Genomic DNA, 21,723 nt, shown 5'->3' with positions numbered 1-21,723 from the left:
TATCATTTTTTTTAACAGTATATTGGAAATTTCGGAGCAAGAAATATCCTTCATATTGAACTTTACAGTAAGTGCTGCAGCTAGAGTATCAACATTCAATCTTGATTTCTCACTTAGCCAAAAATCATTACCCTTTGAAAAAACTCTTTCAACTGCTGCATTTGTTCCAGGGCAGCACAACGTAAATTTAACAGGAATTACTAAATTTTCATATGGAATGTGTTCATTTTTGTAATAACATAAAAACTTAACACAATTTCTAAATACAGAGATTAACATATCAAAAAGGAGGACAAATATCGAAAAGGAGGACAGGTAGGAGGACATTTTTCGAGGGAGGGCAGAACCTACAAAAGGAGGACTGTCCTCCCTAAAGGAGGACGATTGGTCACCTTAGTATTAGGAGAGTTTGAAAAAAATAGCCTCTTTTTTTAAATTATTTGAACAATTTTTGTATTTATTTAATTTATACAATTTTTGGTTTACTAATATATTATTTTAAATGAACAAATATATTCTGCTCAGTAACAAAAGCTAACGAGTTATCCCAGATCATAAGCGATGTTTTTGAAAATACCTAATTGCCTCAGTGATCATGTGTTGTTACTGAAGTAAATTTTGAGTTTACATTTCTATCAATTAAAGGTACATTACAGCTAAAGAGTTATTTAAAACAAAAAAAAAAGGTTTATTCCTTCTTCTTTCTTGGCCTTATGGTGATTCCAGATTAGCCATAATGTGGAAAAATGAAGTTATTTTTTTTTTAAAAAAAAAAAAAAAAAAAGCTTAACTTTTTTTGTTTAAAAATAGACTTTAGCTACAGCTTAATATCTCACCCTGTACAATTTGTTTTCTTGAATGACTTTTCACTGAAGTCCAGACTTTCGCTGAAAAACTCTCTGATACTGAACTTAAATAATTTTAATCGTAGTATAACTTAATAACAAAATAATATAAGAACCAATATCTTAAAAAATAAAATATATTAAATAAAACTTAAAAACAGACAGAAATAATAACATAGATATAACACTACCACAATACTAATATTGTAGTATTGTAATTGTAATATTATTTATAGTTTAAAGTTTTAAAAAGAGAGAGAGAAAGTAGACAATCATAATCCCTGTTTTGGTAATCATAAAATTCCACTATTATTTTATATAATAATAATAGTTTATATTTCGGTGAATTTCAATTTTACACATAACCATTAATTAAATTTATGAAAACATAGAATTATGAAGTAACTCGATCTCCTGTTCCCTTTGTTTTTCCCGTTTCTTTTCTTTCTTATAGGCCTCGTACTGTTCATCGTCTGTGGGAAGATCGTGTCGACAAAGAGGGCAAGTGCTCGTCTACAATATAATATAATGAATTAATCACAACTGGGCTGAAGTACGATAATTCCAAGGATTTAAGAGATTCTTACGAAAAACAGCATTGGTCCCAAGTAAGTCATCTCTTAATTTATAAAAAAAAATCGAACACACAAAATTTAAAAGGTATTTATCTTTCATTTAACTGGTTCAATTAAGAGCTTACTTTTTTTAACCAAGGTATTATACAGTCTGGATGAAATTGATGATCACACGGCAATGATTTAGCAGTTTCACCAATCTTGAATTCCTTCAAACAAACGGTGCATTGTACATCTAAACAAAAAGTTTATACAAATACATTTAAAAAAAATCTGGTTTGATCATACATGACTTTCTCTAACTTAAGTTTATGAAAATTAGTTTTTTCTGTAATTTAGAATTCGACTATACAGTTAGAGGCTTCCAATAGTATTCACGTTCCCTAAACTTAAATGATACTATTCAAGAACTAGCACTACATAACTCAATTCTCCTGCAAAAAAATCCGTGTTTCTCTGAAAAATGTATAGTAATTTCTCATCGCACGACACGTCAATATTCAAAGGAACCGTGTACACAATTATAGAAAACTAGACGAGCTAAACACTTGCACTTCCTGAGAAGATTAACGATCTTCCAACTCGTAATTTTTTCAACATATTTGATGCGCTTAAGTAACAGATAGTATAAGGCGTAATAATATTCTTTTTTGAATTTTAAGCAGACCAAAAGTTATACAAGTTTTGACTTGTATCTGTGAAATAAACTGTTTTCTACGGAAAACTTAACCATGTTTAAGGAGGTAAACTAATAAATCATATTGTTATTACATACATTCACTTTATTGAAATTCTTTATCACAAAAAAAAAAAAAATACAGACCATTTCGATTTTGTTTGACGTCCGGTAATTCATCTAAAATTTTCGATGAGGTAGGCGGTGGTAGTCTGACATCTTCACCAAGTTCGTGAAACATACCAAAGTCTCTCAATAGCCTTGCCAAATGCATGAAATGATCCGGTGTTTCACCATCTAGAAGCGGTGTTCTGCCCATTTCTTCAAAATAATCTGCCATTGTTGTTTTTTTTATCACTTAAGAATTTTTTCTAGGATCATGTACAACTGTTAAAAAATATTTATATATTAGAGTGCGTTATGATATTGCATTATGAAACTAATTTCAGATGGCAGCTTTTACTTGGAAAGCGATTCCATTATGAAATTAATTTATTTTAGAGAAAGGAGCAAAATCGCTATTAGAAAGAAGTAATAAGAAACACAGATTATGGGAAGAAACATTGTAAATTCCTGTCGCCTCAAAATGGGCAAAAAACCCCTTGAAATGATTCAACATTCAGTCAGTTGCGCCATCAGAACTTTCAGGAAAGGCATTTGAAGGGGCATTGATGTAAGGAGCGTAAAAAACTTGTTTTTTTTGTTTATCCTACATAAGTATATGCATACATAAGCAATTTTAATTAATTAGCTTCAAGCTGTCCAATAAATGTTCTGAAGGTTACCTCTGTCATCTGGGCTCGCCGGTGTTTTTGAACGTGAGGAATTCTTAGGGTCAGTATTTTCATACAAGTTTATTGAACTAGGCTCTGGTGGCCACGCCAAATGGCTACCTTATGTGACTAATAGTGGATCTTGACTCGGATCATGACGACTTGAGTGCTCTTATCGACTTAATTTTATGGAAGATAGCCTCAGAAACAATTGCAAAAAATCGTACAGTGAGGTGAAAAAATTTCAATCTACTTTTTACTTTTCTTTTTAAGACTCCGACAGGGGAAAGAAAATGACCACTTTTCCTGTCAGAAGCGTTGCAATCATTAGTTATGTTGTTATGATCTCTCTCTTTGTTCTGGTACAATAAAACCAGAGATAATGCAAATAAACAAATAAGATATTGGGAACCTTGCAAAAAGAGAGGTTTATCTTAACGAACTATAAGCTTCTGACTGTGGGATACAAAATCCTCCGCAAGACTAATATAATGTTAGAAGTAAATACATTTACAAGTTATAAATTTAAAGACCCGTTTAATAAAAACTTTAATCATGGAAAAATATAATCTTGGAATTAACTAATAAATAGGACTAAGATAATGTTGATAATTTAAAAATGGGGTATTTTACTAAAATGCATCAATAAAAGATTGATAAAATACAAAAAGAGAGGTTAGGAAAATAACACAGCAAACTTAGAGAATCAACTTATAATTGAGATAATATTTATGTACAAACATGAAAGAAATTAAAATTTCCCACATCTTCTCCTGCCTGTATATTTTGAATCTTCCTTTGTTAGTTTCCCTTGTCTCCGCCTTCTTTCCTTTTTTTCTAAAATCCAATTTCGACTCTTTTTCAATGATTTCCCTTTCATTTTATTGAATGTCAACCTTTTATCGTTATAAGGCACTGTTGAATCAGTTTCCTCTGCACCTAGAGCTTTGGGTAGAGGCATACTTCCGCCAGTCATAAGCACTAAAAAATACTTTTTTGCTTTAGTCGAATTTGGATAGTCTACGACAAGACCACCAAAAAATCCAGCTTTCATTGCTTGCAGCGTTACAAGCTCTACCTGATCCGAAGATTCTGGATAGAATTGTAATACAGCTCTTCCAGCTATCTTGAGTGAAGTATAAAGCGTTGTAAAAAATTGTAACAAACGTTTGACAGGATTATGGCTTTTTTTGTCAGAATTACAAAGCCATTGCAGAGCACTAATGCTGACAGCACCATCAAACATACCTGCTCTTAATGGTAATCCTTGTCCTAAATCGCCATGAATAAGATCACCTTCAACTTGTCTTTCCAAAGCTACATCTAACATAGCTTTGGAAATATCAACACCAATCCATGCATGTCCAGCTTCTTCAAGTACACTTCCGCTTAAACCAGAACCACAACCAAGGTCCAATAAGAAACAAGATTTATCTTCAGGTAGGCATAATAATTCTACAGCACGTTCACACATATCCACTTGTATCTCAATCATTCGCGAATTCTGTGTATATTTTCTTGCTTCAACTTCATCGTAAAATATCTCTGGCGGAGCTTGATGTTCTGGACGCTTATTTGACGACATTACTAATTATTTCGACACGGCACTAACTTTTGAAGACATTCATCGCTATTTTTTAACAATGTTTAAATAGACATGTGAATGTAACCTTTCTCCTAACCTTACATTTCGGAAACAAAATTTAAGTTTTGTTTTAAAAGAATAATTTGAATTTAATTGTGCCTATTGATAATGGCGTGGTAACTAGGATATAGAAAGTGATATAAAAAGAAGTACTGATGTAAATTATTATTGAGAGGCATTTAAAAAAAAAAACTTTGAAATTACATCTCTAAAAAGTAACATTTTTAAGGGTTACACTTAACCCCATAAGATGTCAGGAATTAATAAAAAAGATAACTGAATGAGAATGGAGAAAAAAAAACTAGTACTAACATTTCATCCAAGCATAAGACAACTGTAGAACTCGATTTCTTTATGAAAACGCTGAACTAAATAGTGCATCATCATTCCATACTCGGTAGGGTTTTTAAACAAAGGTGATTGTACAGGCTGTGCTTGCTGTACACTGGAGGGGTTGCACGAACGAATTGGATCAGGTGTTCCTTCAAACTACTTTGTAATTGTGGGATTGGTTTTGTGTTGGAACGCTTTATTTTCTTAGTCTTTTTTAAAAAGAAAATTAGAAAATGCCAGGAGGTACGGCTCTTTTCGGATGCAGTGCATCACGTAGTAGTAGCAAGAATCTCGTTGAATTTAAGGCTGGTAAGATGACTATGAAAGGTAAAATGGTACATCCTGACAAAAGGAAGGGTTTGGTTTACATTTATCAGTCTGAAGATTCTCTGATGCATTTTTGCTGGAAGGATCGTAACACTGGATCAGTGGAGGATGTAAGTTATTTTCATTAAGGGACAGTCATATTCGTTCAATGTTATTCACCAAGCATAAATACTTGCTTCAAAAGTTTTATTTAGTTGGTATTTACTTCAAAAACAATGCTGGGCAATGAAAATTCACGAATAACAACATATTATTACATTAGGTATAACATTATGTAATCTGAATCTATTACAAAAAAAAAAAATCATTTTTGCACTCATTTCTATAAATAAATGTATCTTCGTTTTACATGACAAAAAGAAGAATTAACTAAAAAACATTAGAACACATTGCTATTTAGTGTGGAATATGGGCCCTGCTTTACAGTTGATCGAAATTTTATAGATCATTTTGTTCTGAAATTGTTTTTTTTTTTCATAGCCCAATACTACTCCTCAATAATTTTTCCAGCAATTGAACTTCGGAACATAAGTGGCAGGTTAAGGTGGTGAATTATTTGTCTAAAATGCTTCATACTCGTGTAACTAAAAATCTTTATAAATTGCTTAGTTCATCTTTAAGTGGTAGTTGTCTCACAAGGTTGGGTTTGCTCCCTGGAGATTTTTGTTGCTTAAAATAAGTTGTCACCACTTATGTGGCTAATTAATTCATATTTTGCGTAAAAGAGTTGCCGAATTTAATAGAAAAATTCAAATTTATTAGGTACTAATATGGATGATTATTAAGAGTTGCGTGATTTTTCAACCCCATTTTTGTTAGAGGATAATTCGACGAATGTATTGTAACTAGACACGTGTTTCGGTAATTTTGAAGTCACCCTGGATTTCTTTTAAGACTATTTGAGTCTTAATGAAGATACTGTTGTTCTTATTCTTTAGCTAAAACATATTTCTGTCACTTTCTACCGTGTGGAATAGCTTATACGAGTATTTTTTATTTTTCAATTTTCACGCTTGTCATCAATAACATTTTTTTATTTGATTTGAGTTTTCCTACAAGTTTGACTCATTCTCTTGTAATTTGGTGATGCGCCAGATGTACTTGGAAAATGAACTAAACAAAGTTTATCCAATACACCAGCTTGTACTGATGTATGTAGACATAGAATCCAAAATTTTGCAATATTTACAATTTTAAAGTACGCCGTTACGAAAAAAAATTTAGGATTCCAGTTAATCAAATTCGATCTAGAATTTTTCACTTAAAACAAATATTTTTATAGTTAATATTACATTGGTTTGCAATATTTTAATTGTTAATACAAACAGTGAAAACTGTTTTCTAGCTTACATTAACATTTTAATACTTGCTTAAGTTAGGCACTTAAACAGTCTTTTACTTATGTCTGATTTTTTCTGTTGAAATTAAGTTTACCTTTGAAACCAAATTAAATAGAAATATATTTTACTCTTTTTCAAGGACTTAATAATATTCCCTGATGATGTGGAATTCAAACGAGTCCCTCAATGTACTACAGGAAGAGTGTATATCCTGAAATTTAAATCATCAAGCAGAAAATTTTTTTTCTGGATTCAGGTAAGCCAATATAGTGATAGTCTTCGTCATTTTAAATATATATCCCATAATATATGGCAAAACTATTTTCTCTAGGAACCTAAAACCGACAAAGATGAGGATAATTGTCGCAAAGTGAACGAGGTGCTTAATAATCCTCCTTCGTTAGGGTCTCAGAGAAGTGGAGGGGCGACTCCAGGTAGATTATTTTTGTTTGTAAAACAAAAAAATTGTTGAAACTAAACAAATAAATGTGGATGACATTTATTTTCAGATGGAGATCTTCAAAATTTGTTGAGTAATATGTCGCAACAGCAATTGATGCAGCTTTTTGGTGGAGTAGGGCAAATTGGAGGACTTTCCAGTCTCCTTGGTACAATGAGGTACTATAAATAACTTACTATAATGTTTAAAAGTGACGGGTTTGGTGTAGTGGCTATGAGTAGATTAATAAGTGGGAGATTCCCATGAGAAAGGTAAAGAATGTTGTGACGGGTACTAAATTTTTTCACTCTTTAGTTTTTGGTACGGCCTGCTTGGGGTAAGGGCTCTAATTCGGCGATGAATAGATTCCAGACTTGAGTCATTGGTCGAATGAAATCGGTTATGTTGTAAACCTCCTACGACCATAACCAACCGTATGCAGCATGTTTTATAATATTGTAGAGTGACCCTAAAGTATTGTATTCTGGCCCTAAAGATCCTGAAGTTAATGAAACAAAAAAGAGAATAAATTGAGACATTCAAAATTTTTACTTATTTAAATATGGCAATCGTATCAAATTTTTGATACCGAATTCACTTTGAAATATCAGTAAACCCGAGTTCAAAAAGTGTTTTTTATAAGTGATCTGAGTGAACACTCTTACTCAGAAACAAAAAATCGCAGGAAACTCGGACTCGTTTTAGTAACCTCCAAATAACTAAGAATAGAAAATACCCCACCTGGAAGTGTCGCGGATTCAATTATTTTCTTGAAGAGCATGTAGGTACATGATGTAGGTCTACATCTTTTATTCAGCATAGCTTTATTTTATGAATCTTCTAGGAGAAGGAATAGGTAAACTTTGAAGGTACAGAATTTTTATAGGAGAAAAACGGGTGAGAATTCTACTAGTATCAACTTTTTGTTGTTTGAATCATGATGCTTAATTTAATTGATTTAATCAAATAATTTTATCTTTAATATCATTTAAACCATTACAGTCAAAGCAGTCCCAGATCTGGTGGCAGTTCTAATTCATCAAGCAGTGCTGCTGCTGCTGCTGTTTCTTCGTCACCAAGCGTCGGGAACACATCAACCACCGCCACTACCACACCAGCAGCTAGCAGTCAACAAACAACACCCAGCACGCCGAAGACTCCGTCAACACCTGCCAACAGTGGAGTTCCTACGGCTACACCTCAAGCTCCCGCAAGTGAGTTCTTAGAATATATTCAAAATTTGAATTAACTATAATTGTGAAAAAAATTTCTTGCAGGAATGAAATTAATGTCAACTATCGTTCATTGGAAGAATGACTTTGATTTCTAAAACGGTTATGTGACTGTGATGATAACTAACTACGCTCAGCTTAGTCGATGTAGAGGAATATATATTTATATATTCTGATTGCGCAGAGCAAACCGACCAGCGGTATCAAATAAGATTGATTATCTTCTCTGTTTGTAGGATTCTTTCAACAACTTTTTTTTTTGGTCTCCAAAACTAACTTAGTCACCAAAAAAGTTACTTTATTTATTTTTAGTATTAGTTATTTTGTAATAGTTATTATTTTGTCATTATACTCTTTACATCTATTTTACGAGAAATATCGTAACCATGTTCATTATGAGAACTTACGGTTGTAATTTTGAACAGATAAAATATATAATAGTTATTGTTTACACTCATATTTTTAATGAATAATTACAGAACCCCCAAGCAATCCAATCCAATTAAGGCAGCTGCAGACGTATTTGTCTGGTCTGGGAATGCAGGCGACTGGACAAGGATCATCTACTCCTCCAACTGGAGGTATAAGCAATTTTTTATTTTTATTTTTTCTTATTGGTTAAGAAAATTGTTGCGTTAGTTTTTTGATAAGTTTTCGATTTTGAATTTTCACCTAAGATATCCGTTTTGAGACCAAAATGTATCTTAAAATATTTTTAAAAAAATGGAGTTAGCTGATACTTCAAATTAAAGTTGGTTCCGCTCTAAGAGACCTGGACTGTTACCTAGCAACCAAAATCCCTCAAACAAATAACAATTTACTGAATGAATTTTTCACTTTTTTTGTGATTTTCTTTAAATTTTTATAATTTTTAAATTACCCTTCTAATTTAACTTGTTCACATTAAAAGGTATGACGAGAAAGAATTAAGTCTATTTTCAAATAATTCAGGAACATTTTTTGTTTTTTAATTTGAGGCGCATAAACATTTGCGTCATTTACACTATTGTTTGTATTTTAAAATTCTTCTATCGATTGTTAAGGCTATTGCAGTATTCATATAGTTCTAAAACGTCTAAGGTGAATGGACAATTAATTGTTGAGACTGTTTCGGCTTTTCGGTTTTCAACTAGAACCTCATTAAAAAAGAAATGCACATAAGAAATATATGTTTGGATAAAATTGGAGTTTGAATAAAATGAAATTGAGTCAGAACCCTAAGAATTGTAGTTATTTAGAGAAGGTTGTCAGTGTTCACACCAGTTCATATTTACTGAATTTCATCAGTTTTATAGTTATTCACAATTATTATTTATTTTTAGTGGATCTCTCTACAAGTTTAACAGCAGAAGGACTACAAGCAGTTTTAAACAATCCAGAATTTGTTAGAGAAGTTCAACGTCATTTGCCTCCAGTGAGCGCAAACGGAAGCTCCCAGCAAGATCTACTTCGGTCAACACTCGCTTCTCCTCAGTTTCAACAGGTAATATAATTATGTTTATCTTCCTGTGCACAGTAAACTGGTTCATTTATGAATTAATTTGAATAGAAAGAACAGTAGAACCAATATTGTTATGTAAAGTTGACTTTTACACATTCATGATTTCTATATACCTTTATAAGTGGTCGTTTCTCTGATCCTCGATAAAATACCTAATAAAGGTTTCCCATAATCAGATAATTCATAAAATGGATTATCAGATGAATTGCGGCCTGTTACAGAATTGAAGATCCAGAAATATTTTGCTTGAGAATCATTTGAATAGTCCAGTTGTAAAAAGCACTTCCAATTTTGATATAATAGGGGATAATTTTTCAATTTTTTAAAAATCCTTATTCAAATCGACCAAAAGATTAGAAGCTTTGCTATTCTCATGAATTTTCTTATTTGGTGATATAATAACAATTTGTCGCGTAATGACAAATAATTTTTTCCTTTAAATTTTGACTATAAAAAACATGTTTCTTATTTGTTGTGTCCATTTTTCTCCCCAGGCTGTATCAATGTTCAGCACAGCATTACAGTCTGGCCAGTTAGGACCAGTAATGTCTCAGTTTGACGTCGGACCGGATGCTGTGAGCGCAGCTAATCAAGGTAACATGGAAGAATTTGTGAGAGCTTTACAAGCTGCTTCAATATCTGTACAGCAGCAACAACAACAGCAACAGCAACCGCAACCTCCACAGCAACAAGAAGGGCAGAATACAAGCGTACAAGGTAGTGACGTTGGTACCGCGACGGGCGATTCAGCTCAGCGTTCTACAACGGAAGCGAGTAGTGATAATAAAGATAAGAAAGATGAAGAAGAGGAAATGAATTTGGACTGATTATTGGTAGATTTTTATTTCCCCGTATCTAATAAATAATAAAAGAAGCAGGCTTTTTTTTTTTTGTTTTTCTTGTTGCTGTTGTATTACAGATTGCTTTAATAGCAATTATATTTTAAGAAATATTTTTCAGTTATTTTTTAGATAATTTTGATTTTATAAAAGTATAAATTAAGCATCTAAATATTAATCTCAGGAATTTTCCCCATAAACCTTTCTCTAAACAAAGTCATTAACATATATCTATATTCTGTATGAATAAAAAGAAAAATATATCAAAATTAAACAGTATAATTGTATTTGATGAGGCAACGAATTTATATTGAAACCCAGCTGGTTAGATCCGCAATGTCGTGTAGTAACAAAGATTTAATCCTCTTACGTAGTAAGCAATCCTGTCAAATTGCCGAATTTAGTTTTCAAATGCATGTTCTGGGGGTTATCTGTAAGTGTAATAGTCTGAATATTCACATGATTTTCGTTCCCTTTACATAACCTTATATAATTCTTAAACTGTAGATGGATATACGTAACGGCACAGCTTTCAAAGAACCTTATGTAAGTCAATATCCCCAAGTTAAATCGTAGTAGAGCACTCCTACTTTTCCCCAAAAGTGTCTTTAATGATTTTTTCTTACGGAAACTTTTAAATAAAATTTTAAAGAAAATCTTTGGAGCCGTTTTCGTGAAAAACTAATTCAGTAAAATGATATTTTCAATTATCTAAGTTTCTTATGAGTAACAGTTTCTTTTTTGTTTCGCTTCTGACAGCAAAGTTCTGAACAAAAACCAACAACAGAGGATGAGAGCATTTGCTGAAGTTTTTTCATGATTTTTGCGTAAATATTTTCTTTAAATTCAGTATACACCATGTATCTAACGAAAAGCCTAGCACTTCTGGACCGTTTTTCCTGGAAAACGCTTTGCAAAGTGTGGTGGTTTCAGGGAACTGAAAAATTAAGCTTATCTCTAACTTTCTTCTTCAATGTAGTGTTCTGGTTAATGTCAGGTGGGAATGAGCAATAAAATCACCATCAACATCTTCTCGAAGGAGTTGTAGCTGATAATTGTCGCTAAAGGCTAAGAAATCAGATTCAGATGGCCAAGGCCACCGAATGGCCCACTCACTGAGGTAGGCAACTCCAAATGATTGATGCAAACTTTTTAGAAATTTGAGATTATTTGTAATTCTTAAGTTTGTAATACTTATTTAGCTTGTCTTCCTGGTTGTTTTGGGTCTTTACGTCTAACTACACGATCTGGTGTCGTGGATGCAGGTGTACTTTACTAAAAAGTTCTCATATTTTTTCATATTAAAATTTAAACCAAATCTAGGATATCGAAAACTACTACCGCAATACATCTGAGCTTTGTGGGTCGTATCTCTACTGTAGCGGCTGGCTAACAGTAGTAAAAATAATTTCGCATCTCCACATAACTCAACTAATGATTTTTATTTATTTATTTAGAATCTAAAGTTGTATTAAATTTTATACAATAAGCAAGTATGAGTGAAGAAGTAAATTGGTGCGTGATCAGAGGAGAGAAACTACCCAGTGAGAGCACTACAGGATGATTATCTTCAGTCCTTAAGAAAGTTTCGGCGATTCAGTCGTCGTGGTGGATGGACGAGATACTGTACGAAAGGATTAAGAGCGATTTGAGAGAGCAGTATGGAACTTGAGGTTTGTCACGTATTAAGGAGCGTCAACTATTGTCAAAGCTGTTTTGATTGAAATGTCTGCACAGACTAGTTTTGGCAGCCAAAATTTGACTCTGTAAACAACAAACAGGAATTATAACTTGGCTACTAATAGTGAATGTCAAAATTAAATCGTTTCTAAAATGCTGGATAGTAGATGGACAATTCATTTCAGTGGTTTTAAGCTAAACCATGTCACCAAAATATGCATTAATTATAGCTAAGGATATTCGAATGTTATAAAAAAAAATAGTGGAAAAGCTATTTGCCAAACTAATTGTTTAAAATTTTTATTATTATCTTTAAAAGTAATAATAGCATTTTCCAAAACTTAATAAAAACACATTAACTAGTAAGTCTTCGCTTAGATTGACGCAAACGATTTTTCTCCAGTCTTATTGCCCGCTTCTGAGCTGATTCCGATGCTCTTGCTCTAGCTTGTCTTATACGGTTGGCTTCATTTCGGGCTGCTCGCTCTTGTTCGGACTCTGAAGCTCTAGCTCTAGCCGTCCTTAGTCGTCCGGATTCCAGGCGAGCTCTACGTTGCTCAGAGGTTTCAGATTTTCTTAATAATTTCATTTTCTTGGCTTGTCGGGTTACTTGGCCGATAATTGTTCCCTTTTTCTGAGCCATTCTGAAAAAAAAAAGGTATAAATATTTTAAAATGTATTTATTCGATAAAATTATTGGATTAATTCCATCTAAAGATTCTTTTGGTTATTATTGGACTTATTCAGAGGTCTTTATTTTCTTTACCTTGCGTTCTTACCCATGTTTCGAAATTTGCTCTTTGCGGAAACACTTTAATCGTATAACTTTTCTAGTTTATTATTGGAAAGGTATGGGTGGTAAATATCATACGGCGAATATTGTTGGATTCAATTAGTAAAAATCTGAGAACGTCTTCCTCATTAGGTTCCTAAGCTGCTGCCACTACAGCTGGACGTTGGTAGCCACTATTTTAAATGCCTGAAAAAAAAAAACTAAATCTGCCGTTAGCCTTATAGGTGGTACAGGATGCCATGGTTTAATATTTCAAAGATCGACCAAGCAGAAAGAAATTCACTACACTGTAAAAGGATCGCTCAAGGAAAGAATTTATTGCCCAGCTTCAGGAAAACTATTACTTCGGATAACTCAACGCTCATTTGTTCAGGCTCGTTGATGCTTTTTATGTGCGATTAAGAAGTCTTATGTCAGTCAAGGCTGCTTGAATTTTTCTTCAGAGAAAAATCGATCGAAAATATGAGCAGTTTTTACAAAAACGTAATTCAAAAACTATTCATTTACTTTCTCTTACCCCTCTTAAGAAGAAATAGGTAATCATGCAGGTTTTCAATTTTGAATTTTTTTCAGGAAATACCCTGAGGATTTTTTTTTTTTTTTTCAAATAGTATTTCTGTCTGTCAGGAACAATAATTTAAAAACGAAAAATCAAAGAGTTCAACTGTGATCATTGTTTGTGTAATCTCAGGATCCTATAATAAGCTTTTCAACAAAAGCAACTTACTAGATACATTTTCTCAGTTTTTAGTCAGTATCTCTAAAATCGCTCCAATGATTTCTGTACACTCGGTACTCTAATTTTAAACAAATAGTTCTTTATAACTTTTGTTAAAAACATATTTCCCAAAAAATTCTATTTAGGGCATTTCTGAATGAATTGTGGTAAGGGTTCCCTCTAAATTACCACTTTAGTATAATATATAATCTCAGTTTAAGAATAAATTGCAGCGTGTGCACAATATAGATTTTCTCTCTTTGGAAATCTGGGTAAGTGACTAGCATTCAGGTTCAGAACCTAAATAGAAGGGTGTCTGCGATGTTGCCACTACACTCGCAGTGTTTATGGTTTGGAAAGGATCTTTGTTCAAATGGCAACCATGTATTTTTAAAAGGGTAAAAAAAAAGGAATCGTGCTAGGTCCCTGTTTGAAGAATTGAGACCATTGACTGAGTAGTTTTGTTTATATTTCATTAATTTAGTTGTACGTAGTAAGAAACAGGCAAATTCAGCGATAAATAAAAAATGTTGATTGTTGTTAAATTTGATATTGAAATAGAATAATAATAACAAAAAATCTCGGGTGTATATTTACATGACTTTTGTCATGCCATTCTGAAGATTTCAACTACACAGTTTTCGATTAACTCCAAATTTTAAAACATATCTATTTCTAAAAACATCATCCAATTTAAAAATCGTACATTACTAAATTAATTAGAAGGACGCTGCCCAAAACGAATTTTCATTCCTCCTCAGAACTAAAAACAAAGTATCCCAGAAAAATTAATTAAATAAAATTTATGGATATACATGCATTTTCAAGAAAATTGAAAATTTTCAGGATTCTTATAGAGAGTTAAGAGAATTATACCTTGTTGTATTCAAAGTTACTAAAAATCGTGTTTTCATTTTTCAAGCTTATTGTCAACTTTAAAAAATGTTTAAACATTTTGTTGACATAAATTCATATTTATTAATAAATATTTTCAATTAATTAAATCATTTTTTAAAAAACTTAGGGATTAGCTAAAGAAAAATAGTTCTATTAAATGTTTTTTTAAGTTTCTCCGTCTTTTTGTTTTTTAAATTGGACCAGTTGTACATAAGTTGGAAATTAATAGAGAATTACGGCCTTGAAATATTTTTTGTGTACGTTTTTTCTTCTACTTACACTTAAAGTTACGTTCATGCTCTGAAGACCCTAAAATCTTCAATTGAGGGGGGATATACCAACTGGTTATTGATCTACGGAGGGAGTATTTTTATTTCCTTCTAATTTGTGAAAATAACCTCCCTTTCACATCAATAGTGATGTAACCAACTACAAATCTGGGATATATGTATGTATATACATATATATAATTAAATGAAATAACAAAAAAAAAAAAAAATAGGAACTGGGAATTACCCATTTGTACACAACAGCTCAAAAGATTTTAAGGGAACATACTGTTATAAATATTATCTTGAACATTTCACAGATCTGATTCTCAATATCTGTTTTTTAATGTAACAAAAACTAGAGTACGACTTCTTTTTTTTATTTACTAGGATTGATGTCTAATCTGAAATCTCAAAATCAAAGGTAACACTTTTCGCTAAAATTTTTAATAATACTGGTAATAGAACATAAATGTGTAAAAATTATTTTAAAAAAAGCGGGCGAACGCTCACAGGACGGTTTTTTAATTAAATTCTCAAAATTCAAACACGAAATTTCTTTAACATCTCTATTTAACACTATATCGTTTGTAAAACCGTACTTAACCCTGAATTGATACATTAGAAAGAAACATTTCGCACGAACTTTGCAAGCCAAATGATTAAAATAGAAACTATAGATTTATGTATATGTAACACACTTACGAATTTTCATCTAGATATCATCAGAGCCCATTTCTCGATCATCTCAAAAAAAAGTGAATAATCCATTTAGTAAAGTGTTTCTTCCAGATAAGGAATTTTCTTTAAACTCAAAAGTTTAACCATTGAAGGATTGTAGGAGGATGCTCAAAATTGTAGTTTCGCTTACAAGGAACCTATCGGCATTCCAAAAGATAATTATGGCATATAGACGAAATGGGCTGTATTATCTGTTTGAATTAGCATAAAACAGCATTCTACAATCCTTCAAAAAGGGGTGAATCTAGACAGAAAAGGGCATCGCTTCAAAATCTATTGCAACCTAAAAAGATCTATGTGGAAATCTCTAAGTGATAAGTGAATTTAGTGTTATTAGACTAAAGTTAGCCTTAGATTTTCTAAGCCTAAATAGTTGCTCAAATCAACTATCTGCAGACACTAACGGTACCCATAATAAGCGTTGTGTTGCCATGCTGGGGAATACCAATAGAGTTAGCTCCCTGAAAGGTTGTTTGTCCACTTTTTCCGTACGAATATTCAATAAATTAAAGGCACTACAGAAAAAAATAAATTGAAATTATTTAATAGAGTGATCTTTTAATCTATTTTATACTTACAATTTCGGCAACAATGTTTATTCTTGTTAAAATTATGTAGGAATTTAAAACGCATATGTTCTGAATTTAGAGAGTAACCAGAAAAATGGTTACTAGTCCGTTTCTCTTTAAAAAAAAAAAAAAAAAACTCCATCCGACATGCGTTTGAAGAAAACTGCAAATCCCGTAAGTATAAGTAGAAACCGGTGTGAAAAGTGAACTGTGGATGAGTAATTCATCAAGAATGCAAACCCGACAGATTTACCAGGAATCCCGATTTGCTGTCAACAACTAAATAGAAAGTACTGAAAAATGGCCTAGTGTAACCCAACTTTGGTCTAACGTAAGTCTAAGAACTCACGTCTCCAAAACGGAGTGTACTGAAAAAATGCATACAGACTTTGCACTAAACACTTTTTTTCTCTTTTTTTTGGGAGGGGGACTGTTGTCACAGCTCTCCCAGAACCCATATAAATTAAGTATTCCTTCAGAAACGTTCATGGTGCATATGTCAAACATTGCATACAAGTTTAAGTGATTGAATGCCTTGAAAAATTAAAATAAAAAAACTCGAAAAAGCCGTACAGTCCAAAACTTCAATGAACTGAACTTCCTCCAAACCGAAATTTTGGGAAGACATTTCGTGCACATGATCACTACATGTGTTAGAACTTACAATGAACGGCACTTTATGAGTGATCGTACCTGTATAACCCTTCTTAAATAAGTTTAATGGACAGTTTTTTTAATTAAAATTAAGACTAGACCTGAAGGAATGCGCAAAGATTAAAATAAACCACTGAAACTATTTTCAGAAGGGAAGAAATAACTGTAAACTGTTAAACCTTATCTGTAAATAGGCACTTTCGATTTATTTTGCATTTTGCTAGAATAATTAAACACCTTTAATGAATATTCGTGCAGTTTTGACTATACTACAGTAGTTTTGATTATTCAGTAATAAGACAGTACATTACATTGAAATGAAGCTTTTTAGGAAAACTTACGGCTCCGCCTTCAAAAAATGCCCTAAAATGGATTTCAGTTGAGAAAATATTTAAAACGAAAGTTATAAATCTACATCTTTTACAAGAAGACAAGTTTGTAGATAAGTTTGTAGATAATCATTGGTACTACTGTGGTGATCATTTCAAAAAAACTGAAACGTCTTCAATACTTAGAGAATTTTTTTTTTCTGTTCCTGTACTTTTCAATTCACATATTTTTAGGAAAAAATAAAAGTCAAAAATCTGCAAGCGTGTAAACGAGGGATAAGAGAAAGTAATTTTTATTTTTTTGGGACCAAAATTTATAGAAAAACCTCCATTAGAAAACTTGTTGAGTGTCAGGAGACAAAAAAAAAAAGAAGCAAATCCGTCTGGCAATGAGTCAGAAGGCATATTATAGTTTTTAGATGGGGAGTCGCTCTTTATTCATAATATAATCACTTTCTCCAAATGGCATTCAAATGACCTTGAATAAGCCGTGTAAATACACCTGTACCAATAGATTCGCCGGAGAGTACACTTTAGAATAAACGGAATTATTCTTACAAAGAGTTTAATATTTTTGGATAATGTTTAAATAGAAAACTGAAATACTTTCACCATGTTTATAGTATATGGTTGAGAAAGTATAAAATACTATAAAAACGTATTTTTTTTTTATTAGGAATAGTGCAACAATAGAAGATTGAAAGAAGGAGAAATGCTTGTAGCTGACGTCAGAACCCACGTGCTCCCCCTCGAGTTGGCTCCACCTACCAAAACATTGGAGGGCCAATAGGAGTTCTTGCAGGAAAGAGCTCCCCGACAAGGGCACTTTAGCCTAGCCACGGGGATATCACAAACCAAAACAATAAACACACGAATGCATTTCGAGTAATAACAACTAAACAAAAATTTAGTTTTAAATATCTATCCAGTTTGGTGTGTGCCGTAGTGTTATGTGAATCTATAAAAAGAGTAGCCTCTGTTAGTGAGTAGTTTTGGAAAGTGATTATTTTTTCCTTTTCTATTTTAAGAGGAACTTATTGATGGTTTCAGAAGTGTTATTAAAAAATTAAAGAGGAGCCATAACTTTTTTTTTTTTTTTAAATCAGGAGGGGACTCGAATCATGTCAACAAGTTATTCACACAATAAAAAAAAAGAAAAGATAAGGGAGTTATTTTGTGACAAGCTATAGTGTCAAGTGTTTTTGTTTAAATGCAATTTTGTTCATTTGTGGTCTTTTACCAGAATTTACTTCCCGCGGGATAATATGGGGGTGTGCCACTTTATCGATTTTATGAAAGGTCTGTTCTACACTCGGCCATAACCTTGCTCTACATCTCCTGTTTTCATGTCTTCATTTAAGAAAATAAACAAGATTAAAGAAAGCCTGTGAAGATAACGAAAATTTACTTTTTAAATATCTCTGGAACCAGATATGAGGTAAGTTAATGACACTATCAAAATAAAATTAAAGAACCACTATCCTAAACACACCCGAGAAACAACTAGCACTAACACTGTCCTTTTTTTGGTTGAACAGTTTCATTTGTTATGACCTTGAAACCTTGGGCAGGAATGGCCTAGGTCACGAGTTCCTCTGAAAGTGCGTATCAATCTCCTTTTTTAAAATTTTCTTTTCTTACAATTCAAAACTTGGAACTACTTAATACGCAGTTATCCCGGCATTTTATCATTAAATTTACCGGCTAATTGACCTTCAAAATAAAATCAAAATCTTAATAAAAAAAAAAATTGAATCTCTTTTAAAAATTATGATTGTGTTAATGGATTTCCTGTTTTGGTTGTCCCCCCAGTGTTTTACTTAAAACTAGAACCAAAACAAACAGAAATTGTTTTCTGCCTCCCACTCTATAATTTTATATCTTAACAGCACTATCAAATATATGTATATACATATATTTTGTTAATGGCGTGGATACATTGAAAAATTTAGGTAAAAATGTATGCATTGTTTTATTTATTAATTTTTAATTAATCTTACTTTCATATTATTTTTATTCATACTATTATATATATATATATATATATTTTTTAAGTACAAAGCAAATTAGTTTCTATTCAGTATAAACAAAACATTTGTGTATCAGTAAAAGAATATATGGTAACCTCTCAGTAAACAATCTTTAATTACGTTGTGCTTAAAAAAAAACAAACATAATTTTGTTTAAAATCTATTTTTTTTTTTAATGCTATCTACTTGTTTGATTAAGATTTAATCTAGGCAAAATGGTGAATTTTTCAAAAATGTAATCGCTGATTTTATCCGTCCTCTAGTACTTTCATTTATTTATAAACTTGTCAAGTGTTCCATTGACACAGTCAGCGATGTAAGCATCTGACAAGAATCTTTGGAAAAAAATGAGCGTGTATCACAGAGCATGGCTCTTTTTAAATTGTGCGGTTGGGGTGATGATTTTTATACATGTTACCAAATATTTTTGTATATCTTGTTCTGTAGCCTATTAGTATACGAAGGTGTAGGTCGTTAATAAATTAACTAATTTTTTAAACCAATATCTAAGAAAACAAGTTTTGCAGTGACTTTCCTTTTTCAAGGGTTTCTTTTACTGATCCTGCAACTCTTTTCCGGCTAATTTCTTCTTAGAAACCAATAACCTTCTGCCTCCCTCATATACATATACTAACCTCCTTAGAACCTATGTATATTCTCTCAATCTCAATTCTCTTCATACATCTTCAGTCACGTTAGTTTCTTTCGAATTCGCCAATCTTCTAGTGAATCTATTAGTTTGCCGAGGTTTTTGTAGTTTTAATAGCTATGTAAACCGATAATTCAGATACCGACTTTTGTGTAATTAAACTTGTTCAAACTCCGTTTTTTTTTTAGTGCAAAACAGTGTTCGCCAATTACATTAGCACTGAGAGCTTTATTGAAATTGCGTCGAATTTAGAATTAATTAAGAATCCGAGTAAATATTATTTTGATTTTAATATTTTTCTGGCTTTTCTTTTAGAACGGATTTTTCATAGAAAAATTATTCGTTTCTTTATTTTTTAAATAAGTACTTTACATACCTGTTTTTTTGAAACAGAAAGAAATATGACATCTGTCTCGCAGAACGAGGAGGTACATATGTGATTCCGTAGAACATTTTAGGAGCTGCTGAAAAAGATTTTCTTCCCTTCAGTTACTTTGACTAATCCAGAATTTTTGAAATATATAGACGTGTGTATATATTTAAAAGTTTTTCCTGGGTAAAAGGAAAAGAAAAAATTCTTTGGTTAAACTTTTATTTAGTTATCATTTTCCTTGGGTGTAGGGCATTGTTTACATTAAGCGGAGCCATTCAAATAAGTGTTTTTAACATTTCTCTGGGCTTAAAACAACACATTCATTATTAATATTCTTATTATTTACCAATCAATAGGTTTCAGAGTAACAAATCTAGATATTATAAGCACAAGTACGAGTGTTGAAATTACAAAACATATAACAAATATATAAAATGTATCTTCGTCGAATACATCAGTAAATGCTGGTATTTGACTATATAAACTTTCAATAACTTTTACACTATAACCTTCTTTATTCTGTTTCACCATAATTAATGTTTTTGTTTATTTTAAACCCTTCTTTCCAAAAGCTTTCTTCTTTGTAAATTTGGTTGCAATTGAAGTAGCTGTTAGATCTTCTTTTGGTACAAGAATGCTTATATGTTTGTTAAAAAGTGTTAGCATTTCCAGTGCACTTAAATTAGCAGTTTTGAATTCAATTTCTTCACCATTTGCTAAAAAAGAAATAGATGGAATTAGTAGGTACTGTATCTTTTGCTAATTAAGTTTTTTTTTTTTTTTCAAGATTTTTCGTACCTAATGTAAAATTTATAGTCGGGTCACTTCTGTCGCAAAGGATTTGTGTTTTTATTCTACAATTTAGATTCGTCTTTAATACTTTAGGAGCGGATATGTGATACATAAAATACCTTTGGGAAAAAAAAAAAAAAAAAATTAAATCAAATATTTGTTGTACTGCAGGGTTGGTCAGAAAAAAATTAATTCTCAGTCGACATTTTTATATGCGTTTTCAATTTTTAAGACTACAAATCAAGAATGTATTTTTAAACGCAGATAGTATTTTTGTTAAATATTAACTTTTTTTAAATTTTATAAATGTAATCTTCTAGATTTGTAGCCCATGATTTGAATACACACTCGAAATTTGACTTTAATATTATTTTTTTTTCTTTACCAGCCGAGGCTCCAGACCCAAAACAAAAAAGTTCATTTCCAGCTAGTCGAGAAGAAAGTAACATTTTCATTAATTTATAATAATAATAATTAAAACATATAATCATTAAAAAATTAAAAATGTTAAAATTTTCAGTTGAAGAGAGATGGCTGTCCCATATCAAGACATGCCATTGATCCACAGAGATACGGCTTCCATGGTTGGAAAGACCTTTGGACAAAATAGTAAGTAAACAAAAATGGATAACAAGAACTTGTTTTCTCTCTTTTTGATTAAAACTTTTATACTCTCATGTAGCCTTCGTAATAATTAAAGATAT

The 21,723-nt window shown here is 31.7% G+C and overlaps 6 protein-coding genes across 23 annotated transcripts in view; 2 read left to right on the top strand and 4 right to left on the bottom strand.

Moving 5' to 3' along the window:
* Positions 1 to 314: 314 nt before the first annotated feature.
* Positions 315 to 4,968, bottom strand: LOC141458582 (18S rRNA (guanine-N(7))-methyltransferase). Of its 3 annotated transcripts, none has more exons than XM_074136806.1 (4): positions 4,827 to 4,968; positions 2,244 to 2,483; positions 1,546 to 1,655; positions 315 to 1,358 (listed from the first exon to the last, which is right to left on the bottom strand). In XM_074136806.1, exons 2-4 carry the CDS (start codon positions 2,434 to 2,436, stop codon positions 1,224 to 1,226), a joined length of 438 nt encoding a protein of 145 aa, XP_073992907.1. In that variant the 5' UTR covers positions 2,437 to 2,483; positions 4,827 to 4,968; the 3' UTR covers positions 315 to 1,223. The 3 variants fall into 3 exon arrangements, with proteins under 3 accessions (XP_073992907.1, XP_073992908.1, XP_073992906.1); XM_074136807.1 differs by lacking the exon at positions 4,827 to 4,968 and adding an exon at positions 3,611 to 3,749; XM_074136805.1 differs by lacking the exons at positions 315 to 1,358; positions 1,546 to 1,655; positions 4,827 to 4,968 and adding an exon at positions 3,611 to 4,799 and having other exon boundaries at positions 2,436 to 2,483.
* Positions 4,969 to 5,080: 112 nt separating this feature from the next.
* On the top strand, positions 5,081 to 10,807 carry Rpn13 (regulatory particle non-ATPase 13). Its single transcript, XM_074136798.1, has 8 exons — positions 5,081 to 5,284; positions 6,654 to 6,770; positions 6,846 to 6,948; positions 7,024 to 7,132; positions 7,956 to 8,167; positions 8,665 to 8,766; positions 9,508 to 9,668; positions 10,181 to 10,807. Exons 1-8 carry the CDS (start codon positions 5,081 to 5,083, stop codon positions 10,511 to 10,513), a joined length of 1,341 nt encoding a protein of 446 aa, XP_073992899.1. The 3' UTR covers positions 10,514 to 10,807.
* Positions 10,808 to 12,489: 1,682 nt separating this feature from the next.
* Positions 12,490 to 18,739, bottom strand: LOC141458588 (uncharacterized). 7 transcript variants are annotated; one of them, XM_074136816.1, is made up of 3 exons: positions 18,584 to 18,735; positions 12,972 to 13,184; positions 12,490 to 12,849 (listed from the first exon to the last, which is right to left on the bottom strand). In XM_074136816.1, exons 2-3 carry the CDS (start codon positions 12,986 to 12,988, stop codon positions 12,561 to 12,563), a joined length of 306 nt encoding a protein of 101 aa, XP_073992917.1. In that variant the 5' UTR covers positions 12,989 to 13,184; positions 18,584 to 18,735; the 3' UTR covers positions 12,490 to 12,560. The 7 variants fall into 7 exon arrangements, with proteins under 7 accessions (XP_073992917.1, XP_073992923.1, XP_073992918.1 ...); XM_074136822.1 differs by having other exon boundaries at positions 12,985 to 13,184; XM_074136817.1 differs by having other exon boundaries at positions 12,972 to 13,198; positions 18,584 to 18,718.
* AGO1 (protein argonaute-1) overlaps positions 18,473 to 21,723 on the top strand; it is a 25,384-nt gene continuing 22,133 nt past the window's right edge. For 2 of the 10 annotated variants that reach the window (XM_074136794.1, XM_074136787.1), the window contains exons 1-3: positions 18,474 to 18,613; positions 21,408 to 21,461; positions 21,540 to 21,628. In XM_074136794.1, coding sequence (XP_073992895.1) covers positions 21,550 to 21,628 — 79 coding nt within the window. In that variant the 5' untranslated portion in view covers positions 18,474 to 18,613; positions 21,408 to 21,461; positions 21,540 to 21,549. Of the gene's footprint in view, positions 18,614 to 18,713; positions 18,777 to 18,849; positions 19,136 to 21,407; positions 21,462 to 21,539; positions 21,629 to 21,723 lie in introns of those variants that run through there. The other 8 variants (XM_074136793.1, XM_074136786.1, XM_074136795.1 and 5 more) reach the window with 7 other exon arrangements.
* On the bottom strand, positions 20,430 to 20,758 carry LOC141458590 (uncharacterized). The gene has a single exon (XM_074136825.1). It carries the CDS (start codon positions 20,756 to 20,758, stop codon positions 20,570 to 20,572), a length of 189 nt encoding a protein of 62 aa, XP_073992926.1. The 3' UTR covers positions 20,430 to 20,569.
* The window catches only part of mRpL53 (mitochondrial ribosomal protein L53), a 1,536-nt gene continuing 242 nt past the window's right edge, over positions 20,430 to 21,723 (bottom strand). The window contains exons 2-3 of the mRNA XM_074136815.1: positions 21,026 to 21,138; positions 20,430 to 20,943 (exon numbers count right to left, since the gene is read on the bottom strand). Of these exons, the coding sequence (XP_073992916.1) occupies positions 20,774 to 20,943; positions 21,026 to 21,138 (283 nt within the window). The 3' untranslated portion in view covers positions 20,430 to 20,773. The remainder of the gene's footprint in view (positions 20,944 to 21,025; positions 21,139 to 21,723) is intronic.

Source organism: Rhodnius prolixus, unplaced genomic scaffold (assembly GCF_049639745.1).
Source record: "Rhodnius prolixus isolate KJV_2025 unplaced genomic scaffold, Rpr scaffold_5, whole genome shotgun sequence".
In the NCBI taxonomy this organism is placed as follows: domain Eukaryota; kingdom Metazoa; phylum Arthropoda; class Insecta; order Hemiptera; family Reduviidae; genus Rhodnius; species Rhodnius prolixus.
Note: the sequence above shows the minus strand (reverse complement) of the source record. Positions and strands in the feature narration are given on the sequence as shown.

Bases quoted from the DNA above. Each gene is read 5' to 3' on its own strand.
- LOC141458582 (XM_074136805.1), bottom strand. From the start codon at position 4,454: ATGTCGTCAAATAAGCGTCCAGAACATCAAGCTCCGCCAGAGATATTT.
- Rpn13 (XM_074136798.1), top strand. From the start codon at position 5,081: ATGCCAGGAGGTACGGCTCTTTTCGGATGCAGTGCATCACGTAGTAGT. The intron at 5,285-6,653 runs GTAAGTTATTTT...CTCTTTTTCAAG, and splicing joins ACACTGGATCAGTGGAGGAT to GACTTAATAATATTCCCTGA. The intron at 8,168-8,664 runs GTGAGTTCTTAG...GAATAATTACAG, and splicing joins TACACCTCAAGCTCCCGCAA to AACCCCCAAGCAATCCAATC.
- LOC141458590 (XM_074136825.1), bottom strand. From the start codon at position 20,758: ATGGTGAAACAGAATAAAGAAGGTTATAGTGTAAAAGTTATTGAAAGT.